Source organism: Mesoplodon densirostris, chromosome 13 (assembly GCF_025265405.1).
Source record: "Mesoplodon densirostris isolate mMesDen1 chromosome 13, mMesDen1 primary haplotype, whole genome shotgun sequence".
In the NCBI taxonomy this organism is placed as follows: domain Eukaryota; kingdom Metazoa; phylum Chordata; class Mammalia; order Artiodactyla; family Ziphiidae; genus Mesoplodon; species Mesoplodon densirostris.
In genome coordinates, this window is record NC_082673.1 from 57,579,780 (window position 1) to 57,606,230 (window position 26,451).

Below are 26,451 nucleotides of genomic sequence, written 5' to 3' on the forward strand. Positions count from 1 at the left end.
AATTGTCAAAAGGCATAAAAAGCTACAGTTTCCCTCATTCACAACTACTGTTTTTTTGTTTATTTTTTTCCTGACTCTTTCTTCATCTGTGTTTGTCTTGTGATGACCATTCGTAAAATACAGTGGTAAAATAAATAAATAAATAAATAATTTACTATTTAAGACTAGATATAGAAAGACCAGGGAGATAGTTAATAACATTATTTCTAACAGCCCAACAATTATCAGTTACTGTGTTTCAGTGCCTTTAATGCTTTAATCCCTGGTGTTTATTGATGACGGATGCTCTGAGGGTAAGTGGCAGTTCCTGACCTAAGAGTTCACTGCCTCTTCATCCTCCCTTTCTGTACCACTCTCTCTCAGGCAGGTCTTCTCCCTAACTCTCAACTCTCCTCCATCCCCAGGAATCTGCCCGCATGCCTCTTGGTTGCCTGAGAGCAAGATCTGACCTCCTGAAACAATGGTTTTTTGTTCGAGCATGCCTCTTTCTTTTCCAGGGTCAAAATTCAATGGTTCCATTTGGGTTATGGTCAAAGCTGTTAGAGGAATGTACGCTGATGAGTTCATAACATAAAGTTAATTTTCCAAATTACATTGACAAGTTGTTTGCACAAAGGTTTGAAGCCATAGTTTGCTACTTTTATGACTGTCTTGGTTGTAATGCAATCAGTGTGGTTTTTAGACATCAATTTTGTACAGAAAGAACCACTCCAAGTTAGGTTGTCACCTGCTTTCGTTTATCAGAAGTAACAGTCCTGTATATCTTTTATTCTATTTCAATATGTCTTTTTTTCATGTTATTCCTTTGGGTAAGTAAAATATATCAATCTCTGGTCAATCTTTTAAATTCCCCAAGCATAATACCTCTGGAGTCCTACAACAATTTTTTCCTTCCTCTCATGAATTTTTGCGCTATACTTTTTCTGGTGAAATATCTCTCCCACTATATTGTGAGAATTTTCGGTGTGTGTGTCTCATTTGTCTTTATCTCCACCATGTATAGTACAGTTAGTTGGCTTATGGTGAACATTTAATAGATGTAGATACTAAGAATATTTGCTAAATTGGAAAGAAAAAAAAAAAACATTGCCCTAGGGGAAAAAACCCTCAAATTATTACATTAAACTGCTCCAAGAATCAAGTGAGTAAGTATACAACAGCCAGACCCTGTGTGAGGAGCCAGTGGTGGAGGCCTCAGAGATAAACTGAGGCCCATGTCACCCTTTGGTGACAGAGCAAATGGCAAAGCTGACTAGGACAAATGGGGAAACTTCATGCAGGAAGCTGAATTTGAGTTTTTAAAATAAAGATGTCTAATTTCTTTTTACTTGAAATGCAGGCTCTGTATGCTTTCTATTAGACTTTTTTTTTTCATTTTAATAACATTAATTTTTATCTGATTGCAAAGTAATACATATTTATAGTATGAAATTTGGAAATTACGTAAAAGCACACAAAAACACACACAAAAAGGAAACTTAAAACCCATAACCCCACAACCCCCAGATAACCACAATTAGCATTCTGGTATATTTCTAGCCATTCTCTCCCTTAGGAATAAGAATATATACTTTTTGTTTATTTTACAAAAATGGGATGTATACTGCACATATCTTTTTGTAATATGCTCCTTTTCTGGTTAATCCTTGGCTAAGTAATATTGTTCACGTTTTTTCATTCTGTGAGTTTTTCTCAATGGCTTGAGAGGATCCTGAGTATAAGAGAGGCTCTGAGTAAGCACACCTCAGTTCAAATCTTATACCTGGCCCTCTTCAGCAGTGTGGCCCTGGGGAGGTCACACAGCCTCTCTGTAACTCAGCTTGCTTTTTCATCCATAAAATAAAACAAAATCAACTGCCACATAAGATTGTTTTAAGGAATTAATAAAAAAAAATATAAAAAGCAGCCCACTGCTTGACACATAGTATGTGTCTAACAACTGATAGCTATTATTGTTTTTACTATATTTCATTTGACTAATTTCCTAGTAATGCCAAATTTTCATTATTAAAACAATTCTGGAATAAACCTACATCTAGGTAAATCTTTGCACATATGTATAATTATTATATCAGGATAAATTCCTGTTTAGAATTGATGAGCCCAGTGAGTATCTGAAACTTAGATTTTTTGACACAAGGATTACCCTCCAGCGACAATTTTTATTCTAACATTTTGTGAGTGTGCCAGGTTTCCCTTCTTTTGTAAGAGATTGTTTTATACTGATCTGTAGCCTTCATTTAATTCAAACAATCTTGAGAGAAAACCTACAAGCCCTCATATTTTGTGTCATGATACTTGTGGGATAACAGTGACTTATATCACCTCCTGAAAGGTTGATTTGGAAAGCTTTCTTTTTCTTTCTCCTATTTCCTCCAAACTACACTGCATCAAAGAGTCCAAGCTGTCCACTAGAAAATAATTCAATTTGACTTATTTCTACTTTATCATTCTTTTAGGTTGTGCTCTATAAAAGTAAAAGGATATATAGGGTCCTGAGAGTTCCAATATTGAATCAGAGTGACACCAAGCATTAGCAATTATCTAGACATTTTTCTACCTGGTTTTCAGCATTATTTCAGATACTCTGAACATCCTGAAATTCAACTGCCTTAAAAAAAGGAATAATGAGCAATATATTTTATTTTGTTTTCATGTTAGTTTATTGGTGTGAAATGTACTATCAGTTCGACCTCTGCATTCCAAACAAGCAGTTTAACACTGATCTGTTTAATTTGATCTGTAGCTTTTCAGATATTATTTTAGATAGACAAGAATGTTTTAATATTTTAACTTAATTTTCCCTCGTGATGCTCATCTAGTATATCGTTTGGGCTCTATTTTATGCTTTAATATCAATATTGCAATGTCTGAGTTATAGATCTGAGGGATTGCATTAATTTATAGTTTAATCTACTATTGTTATCCACATAAAGCAAATCTCCCATATTGAAAGGTCATTCAAAATAGGAACTGTTTCTGAATATTTTGATTTGATTCTAATTTTATGATATTATTTTATGCACAAATATTGCCACTAAAAGTTTTGAATATCTACTTTGGGTTATTTTCAATAATCCTGATTCATTTATTCAACAAATATTTTATTGAATGCCTACAATGCACTAAGCTCTTGGGATATAGATATAAGTTTAGAAGTTTAAAAAACAAATATGATGCTTAAGCTTTAATATATATATAAATATACATTATATGCTATATGTTTATTATATATATATATATATATATATATTCAGTAGCTTATTTTATTTGCATTTCACATTAATTTTTTAGAACTCCTAAAATTTCCACAGAGAATACAATGGATTGGGAAATTTTTTTTTTTAATATTTATTTATTTATTTGGTTGCACCGGGTCTTAGTTGCAGCAGGTGGGCTTCTTAGTTGATGCTCACTGACTCCTTAGTTGCGGCAGGCGGGCTCCTTAGTTGTGGCTCGCCGGCTCCTTAGTGTGACATGTGGGCTCCTTAGTTGTGGCATGTGAACTCTTAGTTGTGGCATGCACGTGGGATCTACCTCCCTGACCAGGGATTGAACCCAGGTTCCCTGCCTTGGGAACGTGGAGTCTTAACCACTGCACCACCAGGGAAGTCCCTGGAGAAATATTTTGAAGTTATGTAATTTTCAGTTTCTTTATAGAACATTACGTATTACTGTACAGTAAGTTACTGTAAAATGCAAAAAATATACAAGTGACTCTGAAGACAAACTTTCAATTTCTGATTAAGTAGAAATCATCTTGATAACAATTTTTAAATGACTAGTGAAGTAAAGTTCACAGAAAAGTATCTGGTACCTTCATTTATATTTAAGATACAATTTAAAAATTTTTCTTAACCATCCCCTCTCTGTTTCTCTTCCTTGGTGTACCCTATTATCCTAGATTTCATCTTGTTTTTCTTTCCTCTGTAATCTGTCGATTCAGGAATCCTCCCTTGGATGTACCTGTGGGTGGTCCTGAGAGCTGATCCCCAAGCCCCTGATCAGTAATTCAGTTTAAGTTTTATTTTTTATTCAAAAAAATGAATGGAAAGTTCTATGCTCCCATTTGAGGTCTTCAGTGGAATTTAATCTTGCTGCCAGTGCAGCTCTGGAGTGGGAGGGTCTGCTAGAAAAAAATAAATGTAGCCCCTTGAGACCTTCCATTGAGTGTGGCTACTGTACAACCTGCCTTATACTTAGTTTCAGTTCCCATTGAAAAGTTCAAACAAGAGTGGTTCGCATTTGACTTTGTTTTTCCCCCACAATGGAAAATATTAGACACTAGCTAAGTAGGACACAGAGAGTGAAAAGCCTGAATGGAAGAGGTGGTGAAGGAAGTGAGTCTGTAAGGGAAACTTAATAGAAAAAAGGGGAAAGAAAATTTCCAAATTGATAAGAGAACATTAAAGATATCTTGAACTCCAGGCAGAATGGATAGTAATATTTTGCTAAGCCCATTGCTTCCTTTCTCCTGTTTCTCATTCTGTTGCAGTTGTCCTGACCTTCACACTCTGCTCTCACCATCCTTTCAACACATTGCTCATCTATACAGAAGGCTAATTCCTGAATAAAGCACAAATTCCTTAGCTTAGTAAATCATCCGTGTTGGCCACAGTCTAGATCTACTTCTCTCACCTTATCCCTAACTCTTCTTTACATGTTCCCTTTTCTCCAACCAGTTGAGACTATTAACTTTGCCCCAAGCAAACCTTCTGGCTTCACCTCTCAGATTGTCCCCTTGGCCCAGAAATGACTGTCATCCTTACTAGTTGAAATCCTACCCAAACTCTGAGACCCAAATGCTTCAGGAAGGTCTCCCAGTCACAGCAGCCTAAACAAGCCCTCTCTTCTCTAGACTTCTCTCATAATGCCTCTTCTTGGTTAGTTATGCATGCCTTATTTTCCCTGTAAAATCTTAAGCTCCTTGTGGGACAAAGACCAAAGCTCTTGTCTTTATTTCCTCTATAGTTCTTAGCATATTGCCTTCCTTATAGTATCTGAATAATAAAACTGTATTGGATGAATAATAGAAAGAAGTCTCATTAGGATTAGGCAGTCTAACACAAATTTCACTTTTTTATGCCTGATTTTATAGTTTCTTTGGTATAGAAATAAAAACAGGTATATGAGTATTTGTTATTAAATGGAGACTTTTCAGTACCCATAGCAGTGAAATTGAGCAAGTTGGTCCAATAGGAACAGAACTTCCCACCCTCACTTGATGTCCAGGCGTATCTGAGCACCCCTGTCTAGTGCCCAAATCACTTACACCATGGGAAGGAGGACTAAAGTACCACTAGGCCTCCTGAATTCCTTTTTGTAGATTTTCTCTCCAAGGAATGTCATTCCTTTCCTATTAAATTATATATATATAATTGCCAATGATATTTAGATGATTTTTAACTGTAAGCCAAACATTACAAATATTCTGTTGGTCATGCGTGTGGGGAGAAACGTCATGTTTTTCTCCCACTTAACTTTTCTGTGTGAACTAATTCCAAATGTATCTGAATTTTCATAATTCAAAGAAAATATATGTGCCAACATTTTGAGAACAAATAGCTGCCAAGCGAAACCTGCCAGCATACTCCCTGGTGACATTCAGTCATTAAAAGCTGTGTACACAGAGTGAGCTACCTAAAACTGAGCTCAGATGCAAATGTGAACACTCCTCAATTAAAATTACATTGTGTACATTAAAACTTTCTTTAGAGGCTGTGGAATTTTCAAGAAAAATACAGCTGAGCTTGACCTTAAGTACCTTACCTCATTATTTTTTTGTCGTTTCCAGCTACTAGTCTCTCCAAAGAAAACAACTTTCTTTGTTTCTTTTAGTTTTGTGTGGACCCTGAGCTTTATTCCCAGTTGCTGCTACAAAAAACTGAAATGGTTCCAAACACCACTATTGTTTTTCTTTTTTTTTTTTTTCTGTAACTAATATTTAAACATCAAAGATACTCTGGTACTTTTATGTTGAAGAATGTATATAAAATCACATTTTCCCTAAAGGTATTTTATTTGCTGTCCAGGAATTTATTTATTTATTTATTTATTTAGCTGTTAGACTTCTTTTTTAGAAGTCATCTGAGTGGTAGCCTTTTGATTTCACAAGATCACTGGCGATGGTATGGAGGACGAACTGGAGTGAGGCCATATTAAAAGCAGGGAGATGAGATAGGAGAGTTTTTAAAAATATTTTAAGATATTTAAAAACAAAAAAACCCTCTCAGTTTTCCACCCAAAAAATCACATTGTGATGACCAGTGACCCTGGGAAATTTTCAAATTAAAGTACTTTATAAGGGTTCCTCCCAAAGCTAAAACTAAAAAATAATGTTTCCATCAAAAAACTTCTATTGTTATGGCAATTCTGATGTAAGTCCTTAATGTATTTATTTTAAGAGCCTATTATTATAGCTCTTACATAATATTTTCAAAGTTTTATTCCTTCTGTTAACTTGGAAAATGTTTCATGTGATTAGTCTTTGGTTAGCTCTTTTAAAAAATTATATACTATATGAAGGAAAATATTAAGTTTGTGTATCTAAATCTTTTTCCTAAAATGTCGGTTTTATTTCCTTATACTTAGTAATCATATAGAACATTGTTGGTTTTCATTTAAATATGTATCCTAAAGGAGCAGTCATTATTGTTGTTTTAGAATACTTGTTCGGTTAGTGGAATTAAGTTTGGAATACTTAATTGCAGTTAGTGGGTAGGAGTAGAAATAGAAAATATTTGATGACCATGAAAGAAATCTAAATATTACCAAAAGTGGCAATGCTGCATGAATAAATATGAATGTGGATCAGGAGACTCAACTGGTAAAAGTTAACAATAACTACATGCTAGAAAAAAGTAGAACAGAGACATTTTCTCACACATTCAAAATGTTAAAGGTATTTCTAATTTGATATATGTGATCTCATAAGTAGACTGTATTAAATGAACTGCATCTTCAAATTGCTGTTTTGTTCTTAATCAAAAGAAAAAATAAGGAATGGCAATTTAGGGTCAAAAATAATGCTACAAACCAAATTTAGCTTTAATTACTGTCTAGCCAGAAGAAAGAATAAACCATCAGCCAAGACCACGATTCTTTGATCTCACATTTCAGCCTTCTGGTCCTCCAGATGAATGAAATGGTCTTTCCTCAAATGTTCAACAGGCCTTTTACCATTTGATAGGACAGTTATTTTTAAGAAGGTTTAAAATGTGATCTGGAAAACCACATTGACTCTATGTGGCATATTTGCTATTCTTAGCCTGGTTGAATAAGCTGGAAGCGGATGAATAATGCAGGTTAGAAAGAAAACAGATGCTAAATATTACAGATAGGAAGGTTTTCCAGCAATGAGACTTTCATTTTAGGACTAGTTTTTGTTGGCACTTTTGGCATTCTGACGAGTGTTGTTTTTCTCTCCAGCTGTTACACATCTGTATTGAAGGCTGGGGCAATTGGCGTTGGTCAGAGCCCTTCAGTGTGGACCATGCTGGGACTTTTATTAGAACTATTCAGTACAAGGGTCGAACTGCTTCACTGATCATCAAGGTTCAGCAACTCGGTGGAGTACAAAAACAGGTAAGTTTCTTTGTGTTCATGGCCCAGACAACTGTTAATCATTTGATGTAATTAATGGAAGGGAAACTTAAAGAAATGAAAATATCAATAAAAAAAAATCACACTGCCATGCCCAGCTATGCCTACTCCTACCATGCACACGAGCACTTAATAAGTGCTTGCTGATGTTCCTGATGATGATGATGGCTTCATACCCCTTGTCCCACGTCTTTTACAAGAGCTGCTAACAAGCAGTAAACTTTACTGATTTTCATGTCACCTCTTCTCCCTGTCACCACCTACCTTCTGGTGGAGGTGCTAATGAGCTGTGAAATGGCCAAAGTGTCTTTACTGAGAAGGAAAAGAAGTCAAGGATGGTGGGGACTCTGGATAATCCAACAGTGGACAACCAGGAGTTGACTCTCATACATGTAAGAATAACCTGCGCGAAAGTCTTGTGATTCTCTCCCATGACAGAGTGGGCCTGGGTCTCCAGCAAGCTTTCTTTTCCTAGGAGTTAATATTAACTGCAGTAAAAATTCACTGCAGTCTAACTCTTGGCATATAAAACTTCAGCTCTCAGCACATATTTTTATATATTTTATAAAACTTCCTTTTGGCTGTTTTTGAAGTTCTAAGACTGCAAAGGGGAAGAGAAAGTATCTGACACTTTTTTGTGTTCTTAAGATGTGAAAATGTGGTTTTTAAAAGATGTTTTTCAAACATGGAGCATATGACAAGAGTAGAAAGAAAAAAAGGAAGTATTAAAATCTGAAAACTGGCTTCACTGCACACATAATAACTGGATTTGTCATAAGAGTTTTAACATATACATCTGCATCTGGATTGTAACAGTCTATCCAGAGCTTATGTGAACTGAGGACGTGATAGAGACAGCACTCAGTCCCTAGAAAAGGAAAAAGAGAGCTTTCCATATTGAGCACCTGGGGCTACTCCATTGCTGTATGCCAGGGACAGGCAGGAAGCAACTGGTGAGGTGAACAGTAGGATCTGTACCATATACATTCTTGGCCTGCACCTAATCAGGGAGCTGGACTTCATGTTCTCATTATTGTGGGCAACAGAAGTGAAAAGAAACCTATAGCAGAGGAGTCTCAGACAAGAAGCATGGAAGAGTCTTCCCAGTCAACTGACCATTCCTCCAAGTATTTGTTGATTGCCTCCTGTAGAACAGAGAAAAATGAAAGACACTAAGTATGTAACACAATCTTTGCTCTTAAAATGTAAATTTACATAAACCCAACAATGTGTACGACTGACAGTAAGTGTGAAAGGAATTTAGAGGTTTTACTAAGAAGATTTGACTTGAGCTGGGCTTTACAAAACATGTCGAATTTAGATTAAGAGAGGGCATTCCAAGTCAGCAGTATAGGATAAATAAAGATACAAATATAGGACAAATGTGTCTTACCCAAGGACTTATGAGGGAACCGGTGTGGCTAGTGTGGGCTTTGAGCTGGAAAGTCATAAGAACAAGAAGTGTCTGTCCTATCTGCCCTTAGAGCTCTCTTACATGGATATGCTCTCAACAAATATCTGCCCAATACACACTGGTTTTCTGATTCTGTCACTCATGGTCTCACAAGAATGCCTTGTCTACCTTCCCATTCACCAGCATGCCTGAGAAAACGTCATACAGCATCTGTTTGAATACTCCAAACGATGAGAGTCTCATTCTCTCACACATCAGCCCTTCCCATTGTTGGTTACTTCCAGCTATTAATGAAATCCTTTCCTAATTTTGAGCCCAAATCTGTCACCATTCAGCCAGTTTTTACCATTCCTCAGAACTTGTGAGGCATATGCAAAAAGCACACAACTTGTTACCTCTCCTCTATGTTACAGCCCTCCAAAAACATGAGAGGAGGTAGAATATTTCCCCTTAGTGTCTTTCCCTCTAGGCTAGTGGTTTTCAAACTTGAATATATATCAGAATCCCCTGGAGGACTTCTTAAAACACAGATTGCTGAGTCCCACCCCCAGAGTTCCAGATTCAACAGGTCTTGGGTATAGCATGATAATTTGTATTTCTAACAAGTTCTCAGGTGCTTTGACCACCATAGCTCTGGTCTGAAGTTTCCCAATTCATTCAAGTCTTTGGCATGTGGTTGCTAGAACATTTAACAGTCAGTGGAAAGGCAGGGTCATTCCGTGGAGAAATCTTTTCAAGGAATGTCCTTGGTAGTTAAGATCACAGGCAACCTTGCTAGCTGCGTGATCATCAGCAAGTTATCTAACCTTTGTGAATCACTTTTCTAAAATGGGAATAGTAATAATAGTGCTTTCCCTCATGAACTAAGTATGAGAATTAAATGAGTTTGTATATGTACAGTGCTTACAACAGTGCCTGGCCCGTTGTCATAATCCAATAAATTTTAGTTACAATTACAATAACGAAATATTCCCAGGCATGAGTAATGCTGGTTGGACTTTTTTGTGTTGCTATATTAATGCCTCATTCTTGCCATAGATTTATCTACTTTCACAAAATGATATTAAATTTCAGGGATAAATTAATACATACATTGTACCTGAGCAGATACTATTGCAACAGTATATCATAAGCCCAAAAAGTTGGTCATGAAAAACACATTTTTTTTTAATTCTCACAAAACTTTACCTACTTTTTTTCTGATTGGAAAAGATTTCTCAGTCCTAGTACTTATTACCTATATGACCTTAGGCACATTTCTTAACCTTTCTATGCTTCATATTCCTTTTGTAAAAGAAAGCACCCAATAAATACTAGGTCACAGTGTTATTTTTATGTTAACTATTATAAAGTATATCTGGAAACACAGAAAAGCCTAACGAAGAAAACTAAAATTACCCATAAATCTACCAACCAAAAAATATATTCTATTATTACTTTGGTGTATTTTTTCTACTCTTTTTTTCTATGCAGATATCTTTTAACCAACTTGAACTCTGATTGTAATTATAGTTTTTCAACTTGTTTTTTTCCCTTAACATTATATAATGCTTATTTTCTCATGTTATTTAAAATTCCTGAAGTTATCCCTTTAATGGTTGCATAGTGATTTACCATATGGTATATCAAACCCCATGTAGACATTTCCTTGTTGTTGGACATTTAGTTAATTTCCAGTTGGTTACTATAATAGATCCTTAAATAAATATCTTTGTGTATAAATATATGTCCAAATTTCTGAGTCTGTCCCTAAAATAAATTGCTATAAAATTTAGTTACCTGCGCAAAGGATATGAATGTTTTTGTGGTGCTTGATGCACATTCCCAAATTAAAAAGATGTACTTTATTCCTTAGACAAAATTCATTGTTTTGTCTTAGCAGAGTCTTGTTGGGGCTACACTAATCTTTTAAATAATTAAATATATATTTGTTCTAAAACTTCTGCTGATTTCCTGAGTTTTTCAAACCATTAGCATTTTTTAAATCTTAAATATTTATGAGGGGTTCAAATCAGAACTAAAAAAAAATTTCCATACATTGAAAGTTAAGTAGTTCTTTTAATCACTCTCTCTGTTAATGTCAAATATACAGATTTTAAGGCTTCTGGTGCCAAATCACATTTCAGAACTTTTCCAAATGTTATTTGTACTGGTAAATGTTAATAATCCTTTTCTGTGGGGAATGCCTCTCACGCTTTTCTCTGCTTCTACCTCATTTATAATAAATACTCTTTAAAAAAAAAAAGTCAAATCTAGCCAAATAGGAAAGGTTCTTTGGAGAGCAATAATGGAAGCATAACCAGCCCTTGCATTGCATTTACCTTTTTGAGAGGAAGTGTCTTCTTCTCCCACAGGAACTGGGAAAGTCCATTTTTACATTCCCACTATCATGGAAAGTATATACACATATAACTATATTTTGAGTTGTAGCATTTCTTGTCCTCATCAAATGAGATTGAGCTCTATATTGGGGCCATTAAAAAAACTTAGCAGAGTACGGACACCAAGGGGGGAAAGCTGCGTGAGGGGGGGGATGAACTGGGAGATTGGGATTGACATGTATACACTAATATGTATAAAATAGATAACTGATAAGAAACTGCTGTATTAAATAAATAAATAAATAAATAAATTTTTTAAAAAACTTAGCAGAGCACGGAAAATTAGAACACAGAAACAGCAATTCATTTAACCTAGAATGAAGCAAATGGAAAGTGGGTTATACTGAACCCAGGTAATATGAGATTCAGCAGACCACGATGCCAACCTCAAGCCAACTGTTGCATGTGTCAACATTGTAAAAACCCTTTCTAGTCAGTGTTTTTCTGCCTTTCCCCTCTCTCCCTCCCTCTCTCTTTCCCCCTCTCTGTCTGTCTGTCTCTCTTTCTCTGTCTGTCTCTCTCTCACACACACACACGCAAAAATGTATTAGTTCTTTTTAAATTGGATTTTTTTTTATGGTCAGGGTAGATTAACTAATACTCAGATTAGCGCTAGTTAAAGTATGTCAGAGACAGGATTTCCTCAGTTGGCCAGGTTAGGAAGATAGGAACCGAGCTTCCAGAAGAGCTTTGTAGATTCCTGCCTCCCTCACATCTTGGCTTCTTGCCTTCTATCCCACCTGGGCCTGGAAATTTGCAATAAAACGCAGCTGCCTAATTATGAAGCCCCATTTGGGGAGGAGAGTGTGTGTAGCTCTCTGATGTACCTTAACTGCATTAATACACCACTGGACAGTGGAGAATTGGCTAAAGCTTGCTTGAACAATGACGTTTGGTTACCTGTACCCTGCCTTTCCTGTACCCCTCTCATTTCCCCAATTCAGTGAAAATTGACCACACATAAAATTTCTCAGGGACTTTGTACATTATACAACTACTCATGCACATATATTTGCTTCCGTGTTTTCCATCCCTTCATTGAGGAGAGCTTTACCACTCTAAAAACCTAAATGTACATATGAATGTATGTATATATATTTGTATCTTTATACATACACTTTTAATCATGGTTAAGATATCATTTTCCAGTGCATCTGGTGCTCTGGAGTTATTCTTTAATATCGCTATTCTTCTTGGCACTGATCTAATAAGAGTTCTGAAACCTGCTAAGTAAAATCATATGTGGAAATCTTCAATACACATCTTTGTGGCTTTGGGGAAAGAGGGGAATTAGTGTGAAACCTGGAAATGTGTATTAAAGAGAAACCCTACATTAAAAAAAATTAAGTAGCTGTCTTCAACTGATAAATTAATCTTGAAATTCTAACCATAATTTTCAAAATAACGGCATTGTAAGTGTTGCCACTTTGAAGAAAAGCAGGCATGGCTTTCACTGAACCCTGCAAGGGAGCAGCCATGAAGAGCGCCACTCCGAGGAGCAGCCATTTTGGATTTTCCTTCATCTAAGTAGCCTTCCCTCCCTGGCCACTTTTAAGGGTTTTCTTTTTATCAAATTTGAAAGCCTATTTAACAGGCTTTTTGGTTCAAAATGAAACTATAAAAACCCACCAAGAGGATCTTTGTCTTTAAACAAAGTGAGTCCCAGATGGTTGCAGAGATTCTGTGGTTTCTGTGAGAGACAGCCAAATTCTCTCCTAAATCTCATGGGGCCCAAAGGTTCTGAAACAAGAGCAGTGAGCACACATTGCCAGGCCTGGACACATCGGAATAAGAACAGAGTTAAATACCGCCTCAGAGTTTTCTATTGTTTATTCAAAGTTGGGCAATGCTATGGCGTCATAAGGCTTATCATGAGTGTCTAGTCTACATATGCTAGAGAAAATCTTGTGTTCACAGTTCAGTGGACTTCCATGTTTGTTATTTTGAAAATATTGTTTTAAAAGATTATAATGTCCAGAGTATCTAGGGGAAATGTAGCAGTTAAGCATAGCTTGGTTTTTACAGATGTGTTCCTTCTAAAGAAAATTCAAAGGAGTAGATAGTTGGAAAATAAATGTTTAAGAAAATGCTAAACCTCACTCTTCAAATAATGCAAGTTGAAACAACAATGACTTTAATTTTTGGTCTGTCAATCTAGCAGATTTGCTTGGGGTAAATAATAGTTCATAGTTGTTCACATTTTTTTGTGTAAATAATAGTTTTGTTTAAAATGATACTTACAAAGTACTTCTAATGACATAGGAAAATGTATCCATTAGGATGCTTTCAGCTTGAAGTTACAAAATAGGGTTTTTAATCTTCATAGCAAGCTAATGAGGCAGATACTATTATTGTTTCTATTTTATGTTTATTACCTCACATAACAAAAAGGAAGAAGGCAGACTCGGATGTTGGTTAGTTAATTAAGCAACTCAGTACCGTACCTGCTTCTCTGCTGTCCTCCTGAATTTGCCTTCCTGACCTCAAGATGGCTGCAAAAGTTATATCCTCTCCTAACGTCTTCCATGGCAGAAAAAAAAAGGAGGGTTTTCCCTTCTCAAACTGTCTCCCGTATTATCAAAGAGTAAAAGCTTTCCCAGAGCCTTTTAGCAGCCTTCCCTTTTTATATTATTCGCCAAAACAGAGCTCCATGTTCACCCCTAAACTAATCATTAGCAAAAAGGTAATGGAATTACCACGATTAGCTTGTACCAACTGTGATACAGCCAATGGGGGTCATGGGAGGTGTCCACCGTCCCTGAGTACTGTGCTGCTTTTTGAGACCTAAACCAAATCAGTGATTTTAACAGCAAAGGAAAAGGAGGGACCAGCTATTTGGAATGGAGCCAGTGGTTTCTGCCACATTTACCTTGTGATGGGCAACCTTTATTCTCTTTATGTTGTTTCTGTTTTCTTAATTAGTAGGTATTAATTTTATGAGATACAGACAGTCAGGATGGTGATCAACACAGACTCTGGGCCAGACCATCTGGGTAACATCAGGAAAGTTATTCAACATCTCTGTACTTCTGTGTTTTTCCTTGTTAAGATGAGGAGTCATTGTAGTGCCTGTTTTATGTGGTTGTGAAACAGGAGGGAAGGGTGCAGGGCACAACCTTTAAAAGAATGACATAGCCATAGGACATGACAAAGACTGGTTAGAACCAACTGGGTCCAAGATGGCAGAAGATTCGACTTCCAGTAGACCTTGAGCCTCATTATACAACTCATTGTGATACATTAGCGTGCTAAATGACACACCAACCAGCACCATGACAGTTCTGAAGCCAACCATAAAAGGTCAAAAAGTAGGCGGTGGCCCAATTCCTGGAAATCCCCACCCCTTCCCCAAAACAGTTGGAATAATCCTCCCACTCATTAGCCTGTGAAATTACCCAGCCTATAAAAACTAACCACGCCACATTTCGAAGCTCTCTCGCCTTCTGAGATGGCCCACACTCTTGTCTGTGAGTGTGTTTCTCTCTAAATAAATCCACTTCTTACCTATCACTTCATCTCCAAATTCTTCTGCGACAAAGCAGGAACCTTAAGTTCACCAGGAACAGTTGCTGTGAGAATAAAGGAGATAATTTGTGAAAATACTTTGTATTAGTCATGGTTCTCCAAAAAAAAAAAAAAAAAAAACAGAACCAGTAGGGTGTATGTGTGTACACACACACATATACATATATATGTATGTAGAGAAAGGGAGGGAGAGATTTATTATAAATTGGATCACACGATTATGGAGGCTGAGAAGTCCTGAGATCTGCCATCTGCAAGTTGGAACACCAGAAGAGCTGATGTGTAGTTCCAGTCCAAAAGCCAGTAGGCTAGTGTACCAAGAAGAGCTGATGTTTCAGTCCATGTCCAAAGGCTAGAAAAGACCAGTGTCCAGCTCAAGCAGTGAGACAGGAGGAGTTCCCTCTTACTCAGGCTCTTTGTTCTTTCAGGTCTTCAGTTGATATCATAAGGCCCACCCAGAAGAGCAGTCTGCTTTAGTCAGTCTACCAATTCAAATGCTAGTCTCATCTAGAAACACCTTCACAGACACACCCAGAGTGATGTTTGAGTAAAATATCTGTGCCCCCCATGGCCCATTGAAGTTGACACATAAAATTAACCATCATATTCTTAGACATACATGCTATACATGTATTACTTAGTATATATTTTATAACCTGGAAAAATATTGTTACAAATAAGGAAAACAGTATGTGACAGTCCTGTCTTCCTTAATCATGGTGAAAAATCATATTACACAGGATTTGCTTTCTAAAGGTATTCACTGCAGAGGAGTAAATTTTGTGTTATCTTTTCAATTTCCACCAATTTAAGAGATATTTCTTAATGCCTGCTCTGAACTATACTCTTAGCTGGATGAAAAGTTAAATAATACATGGGTTTAATGGATAATTCTGTGTGTTGTATAAAGATAATGCTTCTCTGCTATAAGAAAAACCTGAATGAGATCAAATATAATTAGGCTCCTGAGTTAAAAGTTGTTTGTATTATCAGTTTGTACAGAGATTTCGTATTGCCTAAGAGTGCAATAAACCCTTGGAAACCAGCCGCAGGGAATAAATTGATCACAATTGTCATCTCAGCTATGGGAGCTGAAGTCTTGTTTCCAGGCCCCTTCCGTTTTGACTGCTACATTGTTCGATACCATCCACCACCACCTTCCAGTCAGTCTCTTCTCTCGTGGCTTCAGCAACCCTGCATTCTCCTGACACTCCTTCGTCCCTTCTCTGACTTCTCACCCTGAGTCTGTACCTAAAGTCTTGGTCAGTTACTGGGTTTGAGCCTCCACCCTCTTTTCCAGGTAAACTGTCTTCCTGTCTGCACACATTTGTGAGGACAGGAAGACAGTCCTGTGATTTCCAAATTTGAGACAGGAGGACAGGACTTAATTTCACAAGTCTTCCATCTCCAGTCCCACCTTCACTCTCAAGCACATGACCAGCATTTGTAGCTGGGCATGGATCCTGCCTACATGTCTGTCCTTTGAATTCTGCAAACTCAACATGACCAAAGCAAAGTCCCTTCTCTTCTTGGAGGCCTCCTTTTCTTCTTGTACTCTCTAAATAAGCTAACGATTTCATTTTCTTTCCATTAAAATCAGCATAGTTTACTCTGTCTGAACAAGGCATACCTTGTTTTATTGTGCTTTGCTCTATTGAGCTTTGCAGATACTACGTTTTCATCAGTTGAAAGTTTGCGGCAACCCTGCATCAAGCAATCCAACAGCATTGGCTCGCTTCGTGTCTCTGTGTCACATCTTGCTAATTCTCGCAATATTTCAAACGTTTTCATTTATTATTATCTTTGTTACGGTGATCTGTGATCAGTGACCTTTGATGTTACTATTGCAAAAAGATTACAACTCGCCGAAGACTGAGATGATGGTTAGCATTTTTTAGCAAAAAAAATTTTTTTAATTAGGTATTTAAATGTTTTTAGACATAACGCTTTGAATACTTAATAGATTACAGTATAGTGTAAACATAACCTTCACATGCACTGGGAAACCAAAAAATTCATCTGACTCTCTTTGTTGCAATATTTGCTATATTGTGTTGATCTGGAACCAAACCTGCCATATCTCCAAGGTTTCCCTGTATTTCCAACTCATGGAATCTGAATTGATGAAGTCTTATTGATTGATGGCTTGATTGATTGTCTTTCAGATTATCATCTGTGGAAGACAGATTATCTGTAGTTACTTGTCTCAGAGCATAGAACTAAAAGTCGTTCAGCATTACATTGGTCAAGATGGACAAGCTGTGGTTCGAGAACATTTTGACTGCCTCACAGCCAAACGGAAATTGCCTTCGTACATACTAGAAGACAGCGAACTGACCGAGTTGTGTGTGAAGGCCAAAGGAGATGAAGATTGGTCGAGGGACGTGTGTCTGGAATCCAAGACCCCTGAGTATAGTGTTGTCATTCAGGTATGAGAAGTAATACAATCCAGAATAGAGCACCTTTAAAATTTTAAATTTCTCATTATGTTCTTTATTCAGTACAGCACTTAATTTATTAATAAATGATATATACAAAAGAGGGGAGGCCTGAAATAATATAAAAAGGCTTTAAATATTATTTCTCAAACTTTTTCGTCCCCATCCCACGACAACACGTTTGTATCAGTTCCAGTAGTTCTCGTAGCCAAGACTCTACCCCTCCCAGATGGAGATGATTTATATCTTGAAAAAGATTCTGATGCACAAGGGCTTTAGAGGGACGGGAGGGAATAAAGGGTGTCCTCCCCTCTTGAGAAGCTTTATGATGATCTGCTACTTTTTTATCTCTTTCTCAATCTCCACCATCATCACTTTCGTTCCCATAAAGGACAAATCCTCTCTCTTGTTCTCCCACTCACTCTTATATCAGTCTCTCCACATACAAATCCCTTCATCTTTATGGAAAGAATTGGCCCCATTGACTCACTGCACATTCACTTTATGCCATAATGAAGTCTGTTTTTGCTTATTCTTTTTTTAAATGGCTTTTTTCTGTAACTTTAAACTTTTTGTATCCTCCAAATGGATATTATATCTGTGCCTTATTTTGATTAATTAGTAAACTGTTTAGTATTTAATAGAACCCTTTTCTATCTCATGTGCAGGTGCCATCTTCAAACAGTTCTATTATTTATGTCTGGTGCACAGTTTTGACTTTAGAACCCAGCTCTCAAGTGCAACAACGAATGGTAAGTGCTTTCTCATCCTAAAATATGGCATATGACTTTGACCTTTCCTGTTCTGAAATAAATTAAGGTCAGAGTGACCCAGGGACGAGATTTATTACAAGTTTGTTTCAGCGTCAAACAGCTGGAATACTGCAACAAAGCAAATACGAAAGTTGTTCTGTCCTTTTATTTTTATAGATTGTGTTCAGCCCTCTTTTTATCATGAGGAGTCATCTTCCAGACCCCATTATCATACATTTGGAGAAAAGAAGTCTGGGATTGAGTGAAACACAAATTATTCCAGGAAAAGGACAGGAAAAACCACTGCAAAACATAGAACCTGACCTTGTACATCACCTAACATTTCAAGCAAGGTACTGGGAAAGTCCTTACATTTTCTTAAGAGAGATTCAGTAGAAAAGTAACTTTGTCCTACTGAGGGGGTAAGGGAGGATAGAGTTTTTCGTATGATTTCTTATCTTATGAGAATGTTATTTTTAAATTGCCCTGCCTAGTATTCTCTTATTCTCTTCTACAGTTTAAGATAAAATTCAGCCCCTTTGGATATAAATAAGAGGGATGATCAGAAAATGTAATTGACACATAATTTCTGTAGAGGAACAAGAGATCTCCACCCAAGCATTGGGGAGGAAAGGCCACGGCCCAGACAGTTCCCCAAACTGTGTCATCATCCCTAAAGCACCAAAAATTCACTCACTCTCACCAAAAAAAATATTGGTTTATAATCCATCTGATCATCATTCTTGGTTTTTCTTTCCATTTCCTAGAGAAGAAGATGATCCTTCACAGTGTGCTGTTCCCATCTCAACATCCCTCATTAAGCAAATAGCCACTAAGATACACCCCGGAGGCACAGTTACTCAGACCCTTGACGAATTCTACGGGCCAGAAAAGTCCCTTCAACCCACATGGCCCTATAATAAAAAGGACTCTGACAGGTAATGTTCTTTAGCAGTCTTTTTCTACAAACATTTCTCGATATTAAGAAATAAATGACCATTCATAAAAATCTTAGATACCATAAAAACATTTTTAAAAAGAAGATGTTTGCATGTATCTGTCAGATGCTGACCTTTCATCACCTAGTAGATGTATTCTGTAGATTGCTTCATTCTTAATCTCGAACATAATTGCATGAAAAGTTTCTTTCTCCTGGATGCAAATTTAGCATTGCATGGCTCTGGTGTGAAGAGGTGTCATACAGGAGCGTTGTGTGTCTGGAATCCTTAAACACATTTCATGAATCCTGAAGTCATCATGTTTCATTGAGTCTCTTGGATGTGGTATTTGGCACAGGAATGAGCAGCTGAGCCAGTGGGACAGCCCAATGCGAGTGAAGCTGTCAGCCTGGAAGCCATATGTGAGGACCTTGTTGATAGAGCTGCTACCCTGGGCCCTGCTCATCAATCAGTCCAAGTGGGACCTCTGGCTGTTTGAGGGAGAGAAGATTGTTCTACAGGTTCCTGCTGGCAAAATTATTATCCCTCCTAATTTTCAGGTACTATAACTTTTTAAAAAAACTGATAGGAATTCTTTCCTTTCAACAACCAGCTTTTATTCTGAGGTTGCATTTATGTTCTTAACAGAATCAATCAGTTGTGGAAAACTGTCCTCCTAGATGCATATGTAAGGGGTATGGAATGTTCTTTGATATTCAAAGACATCTCAGATGTCTTTTTTTTTTCCCCATCAGCAGTATTCATGCTTGAGTTATCATTAAATTTGATAACTTGTACTAGTTACATTCTCATTTCCATTGTGTATAGGATGTTTAACAAGTATTAGGATTTGCCTACTCAGGATATGTTAAGAATAAAGAGCCATATTCTATGCTAACCCACCCCCTAGATATTTTTGTGGTTCTTACAGAAACTCTCAGAGATGTGCAAGATGGATAAGAATTAAAGATTTCTGAACAGCTGTTTTTGTCAAGGCCCCTTTTCCCTTATAAGTGAACTTGCCTGTCCATAATCATGGATGCCCCCTGTTAGTGATAACAGCATAGAATCATTAATAACAAGGGAAGAAAAACTTAATTGTAAAACAGAATTTCATAGGAAGATTTTATATTCCATTACAGGAGAACTTTCTTGATAAGGCTAGCCCAGTTCAAGAAGACACATAAATCTGTAAGAAAATAGAGTACAAGGAATTTCTAAATAAAATGTTTTCCTGGTAGGGAATAATTTGAGAGTCCTTTTTTTTTTTTTTTTTTTTGAACTCCAGTTTATAAACATCTTTACTCAATTGCATTTTTCCTTTTTTTTTTTAATAATCATATGATGTTACCTTAAGGAATTGGAATGTTGACCTACATGTATGTAGTGTTGCATATTGTTCTTTTGTCAAATGAAATGAAATGAAACCTTCAGTTTTTAAGCCTTTGGTACATAGGGTAGTCGCAGTTTAGATTGATGTTTTTTTTCCCTCCTTCCGTAAATATGAATTCCATTGTGATTCAGAGAAAGCACTGGGAACTAAAATAAAATGTATGTTGCCATTACAAAAAAAAAAAGGGATTTGGTTGCCTAAGTAGACCTATTACATAATATAAAAAAATTCCTACGAATTGAGGTAATAATATCAAAGTTAAGAAAAATACTTTATAATTGAGGCATTACTTTTCCAGGAAGCTTTTCAAATTGGAATATACTGGGCAAATACAAACACTGTGCACAAGTCAGTAGCAATTAAACTGGTCCATAACCTGACATCTCCAAAGTGGAAAGATGGAGGTAATGGTGAAGTTGTGTCATTGGACGAAGAAGGGTTTGTTGCTGCCGAAATAAGACTTGGTGCTTTCCCAGGACATCAGAAGGTAAGATCAAAGTCGATAAAAGTCTGTGTGGCTCGGGGGATAGCATGCCATCCCTTCAACCTGTTTAAAATGTCTACCCTTTTCTTTTTTAACCCCTTTTGGTATTACTTGTTCCAAACAATTTTTAACAGTGTAACGTGATTTCTTAGACCTCTCTGTTTTACAGTCGTTTTTTTTCCCTTTACTAGTGATAAAAGCTGTGTCACATAGTTTATCCAATAACCACTCTATTTCAGAACACTCAGCAGTCACTTGATTTATTGTATGTAGGGGAAAAAAGTGAACTTATTCCAAAATATCCACAAGTTGTACTTGGCCTCCTTGTTTTAGAGCAGGAGGTAGAGCTGCTAACATTCTGAGTATTGAGTGAAAAGACAAAGGCTCCTGCAGCAAAGGTTATATTTCTGGAAAGGGTATCCTGAGCAAAACGATGTGGAGTTGTATTATTGAACAGCGGACTGGTACCCATGTTTATGAAGATGAATACAAAAAAAGAAAAAAGAAAAAAAAATTATTTAACTAAATATAAGTGCTATGTGCTTTTCAACATGAATCTTTTCTAAAGTAGTATATGAAAACCAGGTTAGCTGAATAATAAAGTAACAAATAACATTAAACTGTATGTATGAAGTAAGTATCATAGTGTACCATGTAGAAATCTCATGCTGTACTTAATGATATCTTCGTTATTTTAGCTGTCCCAAATCTGAAAAAGAAGGGATGCTTCATCAGAGTAGTATAATTTAGAATGACCTTTCTCTGGGAAGAAGCTAGATTTTGACAGGCATCTTCAAAGAGCCTCTGGAGAAAAGTTAGGGTCATTTGGTGACTTTTTAAAAATAAATTTCTCTGATACAAAGTAGTAGGTCTTCAGTATTCAAGGCTGGTATCCATTTCCTCAAAGTTGTCTGGGCAACACATGTTTATGCTCTGCCGGCCAAAATACTGTAACACGGGTGTAAATGGCAAAGAGCTGTAAGCGTGAATCACCCAAAGTTGAATAGCTGTAAGTTGAGAACTACCATCAAAACCTGGAAAAAAAGTTATGATATACAGCCAAGCACCCAGTACCTCCAGCACCTCGCAAAGCGGCCACAGCAAGTGCGAATAAATGTTAGTGAAGGAATGAATGAACTGTTGGAAAATATAATATTATTATATTTATATCTCATTATTCTCTAGTAGTGATTCTCAAACTTTTTAGTCTTTGGACCCCTTTACACTCTTAAAAAATACCGAGGACCTCCAAAAACCTTTTGTTTATGTGGATTATATCTATTTGATATTTATCAAATTAGAAATTAAAACAGAAAATTTTAAACACAAGAATTCACAAACATACATTTCATTAGCCATGAGCATGATGACATCATATGTCATATAGCCTCTGGAAAACTCCACTGTACACTCATGTGAAAATTAGAGCGAAAAAGACAAATAGCATCTTATTATTATTTTAAAATTAGTTTTGACCTTGGGGCCCCCTGAAGGAATCTCAAAGACCATCTCCTCCAAGGGTTCCCAGACCACACTCTGAGAACTTCTGTCTTGACGTTACCACTTGCTAGATGGATATCTTTAGGCAAGTAATACCTTCTCTGAGCATCAGTTCCTCATACAATGTGATAGGACAACGAGATGATACACACCGTGGTTAAGAGCAGCACCGGGGAACCAGTCTGCATGGTTTCTAATTCCAACCCTTAGACCCTCTTTATCTTTGTGACCTTGGGCAAGTTGCTTACCTCTTTGTGCCTCGTTTTTTCTCTTCTGTAAAACGGGGATAATATAGTAGCTACCCCATGTGGGTGTAGTGAGCATTCTGTGAATTAATATGCATAAAGTACCTTCAACAGGTGGAGCCCAAGAAAGCAATATATGAGGGTCAGCTGTTACTATTTTCTTCAACATTGTCATCATTATTTAAGTTCTCAGAACTCCCCTTGGTCCAGGTACACATTCAGTGAGATAGCTGCTAGGATGAGCATGAGGAGGAGAAGGGGAATGCTGGATTGAGTTCTTTATGTTGAAAAGGATAAGTGGCATCTGTTTATGTATAAGTGCTTTATAAATAAATATTTTGTGAGGGAATTGGTTTAATAACTTGAAAACAAGTCTCTGTCACTATACAATAGCAGGAAAAGTAGCCGGTTTGCTAAAGCACCCTGTTGAAGAGTAAATAGTGACCCTTTTTAGGGATCAAGACAATTTTGAGACTGAAAGGGAACTCTACTAAATCTTCTGGAACAGAAGATAAAATTGATACTGTCCTGGGCAAACCAATGGATAAAATGACTTTTAAAAATAATCAAGAGGTTTTTATATGCCATATGATATATTTTTTTTCCCTTTGGAAGCACCCACTTAAGTATCAGATTTAATTTGAATTTATGTATTATGTTCTGTTGTTTAGAAGTTGTTAATATTTTCATTAATTAATTGATGAAATACATGATTAGTGAGTCAAAATACTCTAAAGATTGGACAGAATAAACAAAAAAACAGTGGTTAGATGCCACGAAGTAGGGGCAGTGCCTTAACTGTATGCGCCTCTTCCATCCTTGTCGAGAGGAGTGCTAACCTTCTCTCCTTTCATACAACAGCCATATAATATTTTAAAAATTACTCTCTCCTCAATTGTCCTGCAGTTATGCCAGTTCTGCATTTCCTCCATGGTACAGCAAGGCATACAAATTATTCAGGTTGAAGACAAGACTACAATAATCAATAATACACCGTATCAGATATTTTATAAACCACAGTTATCTATCGCCAGACCCCACTCTGGAAAGGAGGTAAGCAATTCAAACACGATTGTTTTGTCTAAGTTTTCATAAATCAATAATAATTATTATCAACTTTTTTTTTAACCTGGAACAAATCAAAAGCTAACACTGAGTATAGGTAAAGGTTCATTTATTTTTGCTTTCATTAAAACCATGGATGCCATAGTGGGCACTTCCAAGGTAATTAATGAGGAGACGTCCTACCAAGCAGGAGATCCGGACCCACTGGCAGCTGGGTGCTGCCGGCCCCATCTGCCCCGAGGCTGCTGCGCTCTCTGCCAGAGCTCACTAACACAAGGCCCCGCCGGCGGGAAGCGGGCCTGAGGACTGGCTCCGAGGCTCCTGGAAAAGAACATCTGCCTCGCAGGCCACCGTGCCTGGAGGAGCCCTGTGTGAAGAAGTCTCAGCCCCAACGGGGCCCCAGATCTGGGAGCGCTGAGCTCTGTGTCCACGAGGAGAGGAAATGTGAAAATGTACCAGCTCATTTATGTTAACGTCTCTATGGCAGAATACGCGGAAAATGAATCCAAGAAGGATTTTTTTATTGAATTCTTTATACAGTTCAGATGAACAGTTTTATTTTAAGAGAGTAAGGAGATATTTTAAAAGGATTTGAAAACAGAATATGCTAAGTGGTATCTATTGTTTTACGCTATTGAAACCATCATATAGAAAAGTATTATTTTTCTTTACTTCTTCTGAATTTATTGTTAGCCCTTACTTTCAGCTCCTAAAAATTACATTAGAGCAATACAGTAGGATGAAAGTCTTATTCTTCTAAGCCTACAGTGCATTATAGTATTTATAAAAATGTCAGAGTAATAGAATTTCATCTTGGTTCATTGAAGTATTGATAAAATAAATAGGTGACCAGAAGTACCCTGGTGGGAAGTAGAGGTCAACAGTAATTGCCTTGTAGGCGAGAATTTGAGGGAAGAACCAGCATGAGCCCTGATAATTTCCCTGCTTCTCCCCACCCTAGGGCTTCCTGAGGCATTGGGTCAGGGTTTTCGACACTGACACTTCCTCATCTGAAGAGGGGCATAATTTTGCATTCCTTGCAGGTTTTGGGTGAAGGTTAAATGAGGTAATATGAGTAAAAAGGCTGGGCGCTCAGGAAAGGAGAATTGCCAGCAGTCACCTCAATACCAGCATCACAATGGGCTCCTTGAGAGAAGGGAAAGGCCCCCATCCTTTCTGCAGCTGAGGGGGCCCCCTTTTTCAACCCCAACCCTGCTCGGGCAGGTGTGGGAATTGTTTAAAGACATGGTAATCCCTACCCTCTCAGGGAGACTGTCTGGGACAGTGGAAGAAACAGCTAAGAGCGCAGGAGGAAGCCTGGCTGCTGGCTAGGCTTTGCCACACACTGGCTTTGTGATGCTGGACAAATCATCTGCACTCTGGGAAGCAGCTTCCTCAGCTGTGAAAGAGGAGGGCCAAATAAATTATCTCTAAAGGTCCTTTTTATGTCTACAATCCTGAGACTCTCTAATGTGCCAGAAACCATGTGGAATTCCAACAGAGGGTTGGAGATCAGAGTTTCCTGCTCCCTCAGGATGAGCCTTCAAAAAAATTTGTCTTCTGAGCCCCCAGTTTACCCTTCTGTATCTCATTCAGATCTCCTCTGCCCAAGGTCCCCCAGGGTGCCACCCTTTCAGTCCAGCCACACCTCTCTAGGAGGACTCCCTCCCAACAAATGACATTTCTACCACATGGCGTGGCTTCTCTTTGCAGTACCTGGGGATAGTGAGAACTTTGCATCACCTTTGAAGTCACACCAGTTTTATCATGTTTCATTACGCCTAGAAAAGCCGACCCTGTTCTTCTTGCTCCTTGTACTTGTCTCATTAGAGCTTTCTCATGGGAACAGGATTTCTGATATTCCCATGTCCCCCACCTGGCCACCTCCTGAGACTATATGTTACGGGTTTCTCAGAAGCTGTGCTTTAAAAAGTTTAACTTCTCTGTATGACTGTAGTAACTGTGCTCTCTCTGCATTGTCTTTTCTTTCTTCAGTATTTTCATGTTCCAGACAGTGCTACTTTCAGCATTTGCCCGGGTGGCGAGCAGCCTGCTGTGAAATCCAGCTCCCTTCCTTGCTGGGACTTAATGCCTGATATCAGTCAGTCAGCGCTGGACGCATCCCTGCTTCAGAAACAGATCTTGCTGGCCTTCTCTCCTGCCGCAGTTGCTGACAGCTCACAGTGCTGGAGCCTGCCAGCTCTAGTTAGACAAGAGTTTCCCAGACAGAGTGTGTCAGTGCCCTTCGGGAACTATAGGGAAAATGGATTCTGTACCAGGTATTTTACATTTATGTGAATGTCCTTCTTTGCTTCATCCAGGTGCCGGGAGAAATAGGAGAATAGTTGCAGTGCTCACCACACGTAAAATTAAGTTTTGCTTTTATTTTTCATGTCTTCTAGACTTTGAACACAACTGGGCAAACGTTATGATCACACATGGGTTGTCCCAGTGTACTACTGATGAGATTTTTCCCTTATGCAGCTTCTACTAGGGGGGAATGTGATGTTTGTACCGTAGAATAGCAGAAATCTATCATGATGAAAAGATCACCTTCTTTTATGGCTTCTTAGCCTCTGTCGAGTGATAAGAAATAAGGGTTAAAATACGAGAGAGTCAAGTTGGAAAACCTTTTCTTTTCCCATATTTTACTTTTACTTCAAAATGGAATTTTTCTCAAGTCATTAAGAGAGATAACTTAGATAAACACAAGT

The 26,451-nt window shown here is 37.5% G+C and overlaps 1 protein-coding gene and 1 pseudogene across 10 annotated transcripts in view; one reads left to right on the plus strand and one right to left on the minus strand.

Moving 5' to 3' along the window:
* The window catches only part of VPS13B (vacuolar protein sorting 13 homolog B), a 791,444-nt gene that overhangs the window by 720,649 nt on the left and 44,344 nt on the right, over positions 1 to 26,451 (plus strand). For all 10 annotated transcript variants that reach the window (XM_060116054.1, XM_060116052.1, XM_060116058.1 and 7 more), the window contains 9 exons: positions 7,429 to 7,584; positions 17,088 to 17,351; positions 18,029 to 18,112; positions 18,290 to 18,465; positions 18,880 to 19,050; positions 19,409 to 19,610; positions 20,742 to 20,930; positions 23,579 to 23,725; positions 25,733 to 26,016. In XM_060116054.1, the coding sequence (XP_059972037.1) occupies positions 7,429 to 7,584; positions 17,088 to 17,351; positions 18,029 to 18,112; positions 18,290 to 18,465; positions 18,880 to 19,050; positions 19,409 to 19,610; positions 20,742 to 20,930; positions 23,579 to 23,725; positions 25,733 to 26,016 (1,673 nt within the window). The remainder of the gene's footprint in view (positions 1 to 7,428; positions 7,585 to 17,087; positions 17,352 to 18,028; positions 18,113 to 18,289; positions 18,466 to 18,879; positions 19,051 to 19,408; positions 19,611 to 20,741; positions 20,931 to 23,578; positions 23,726 to 25,732; positions 26,017 to 26,451) is intronic.
* LOC132501138 (U6atac minor spliceosomal RNA) lies at positions 23,427 to 23,533 on the minus strand (annotated as a pseudogene).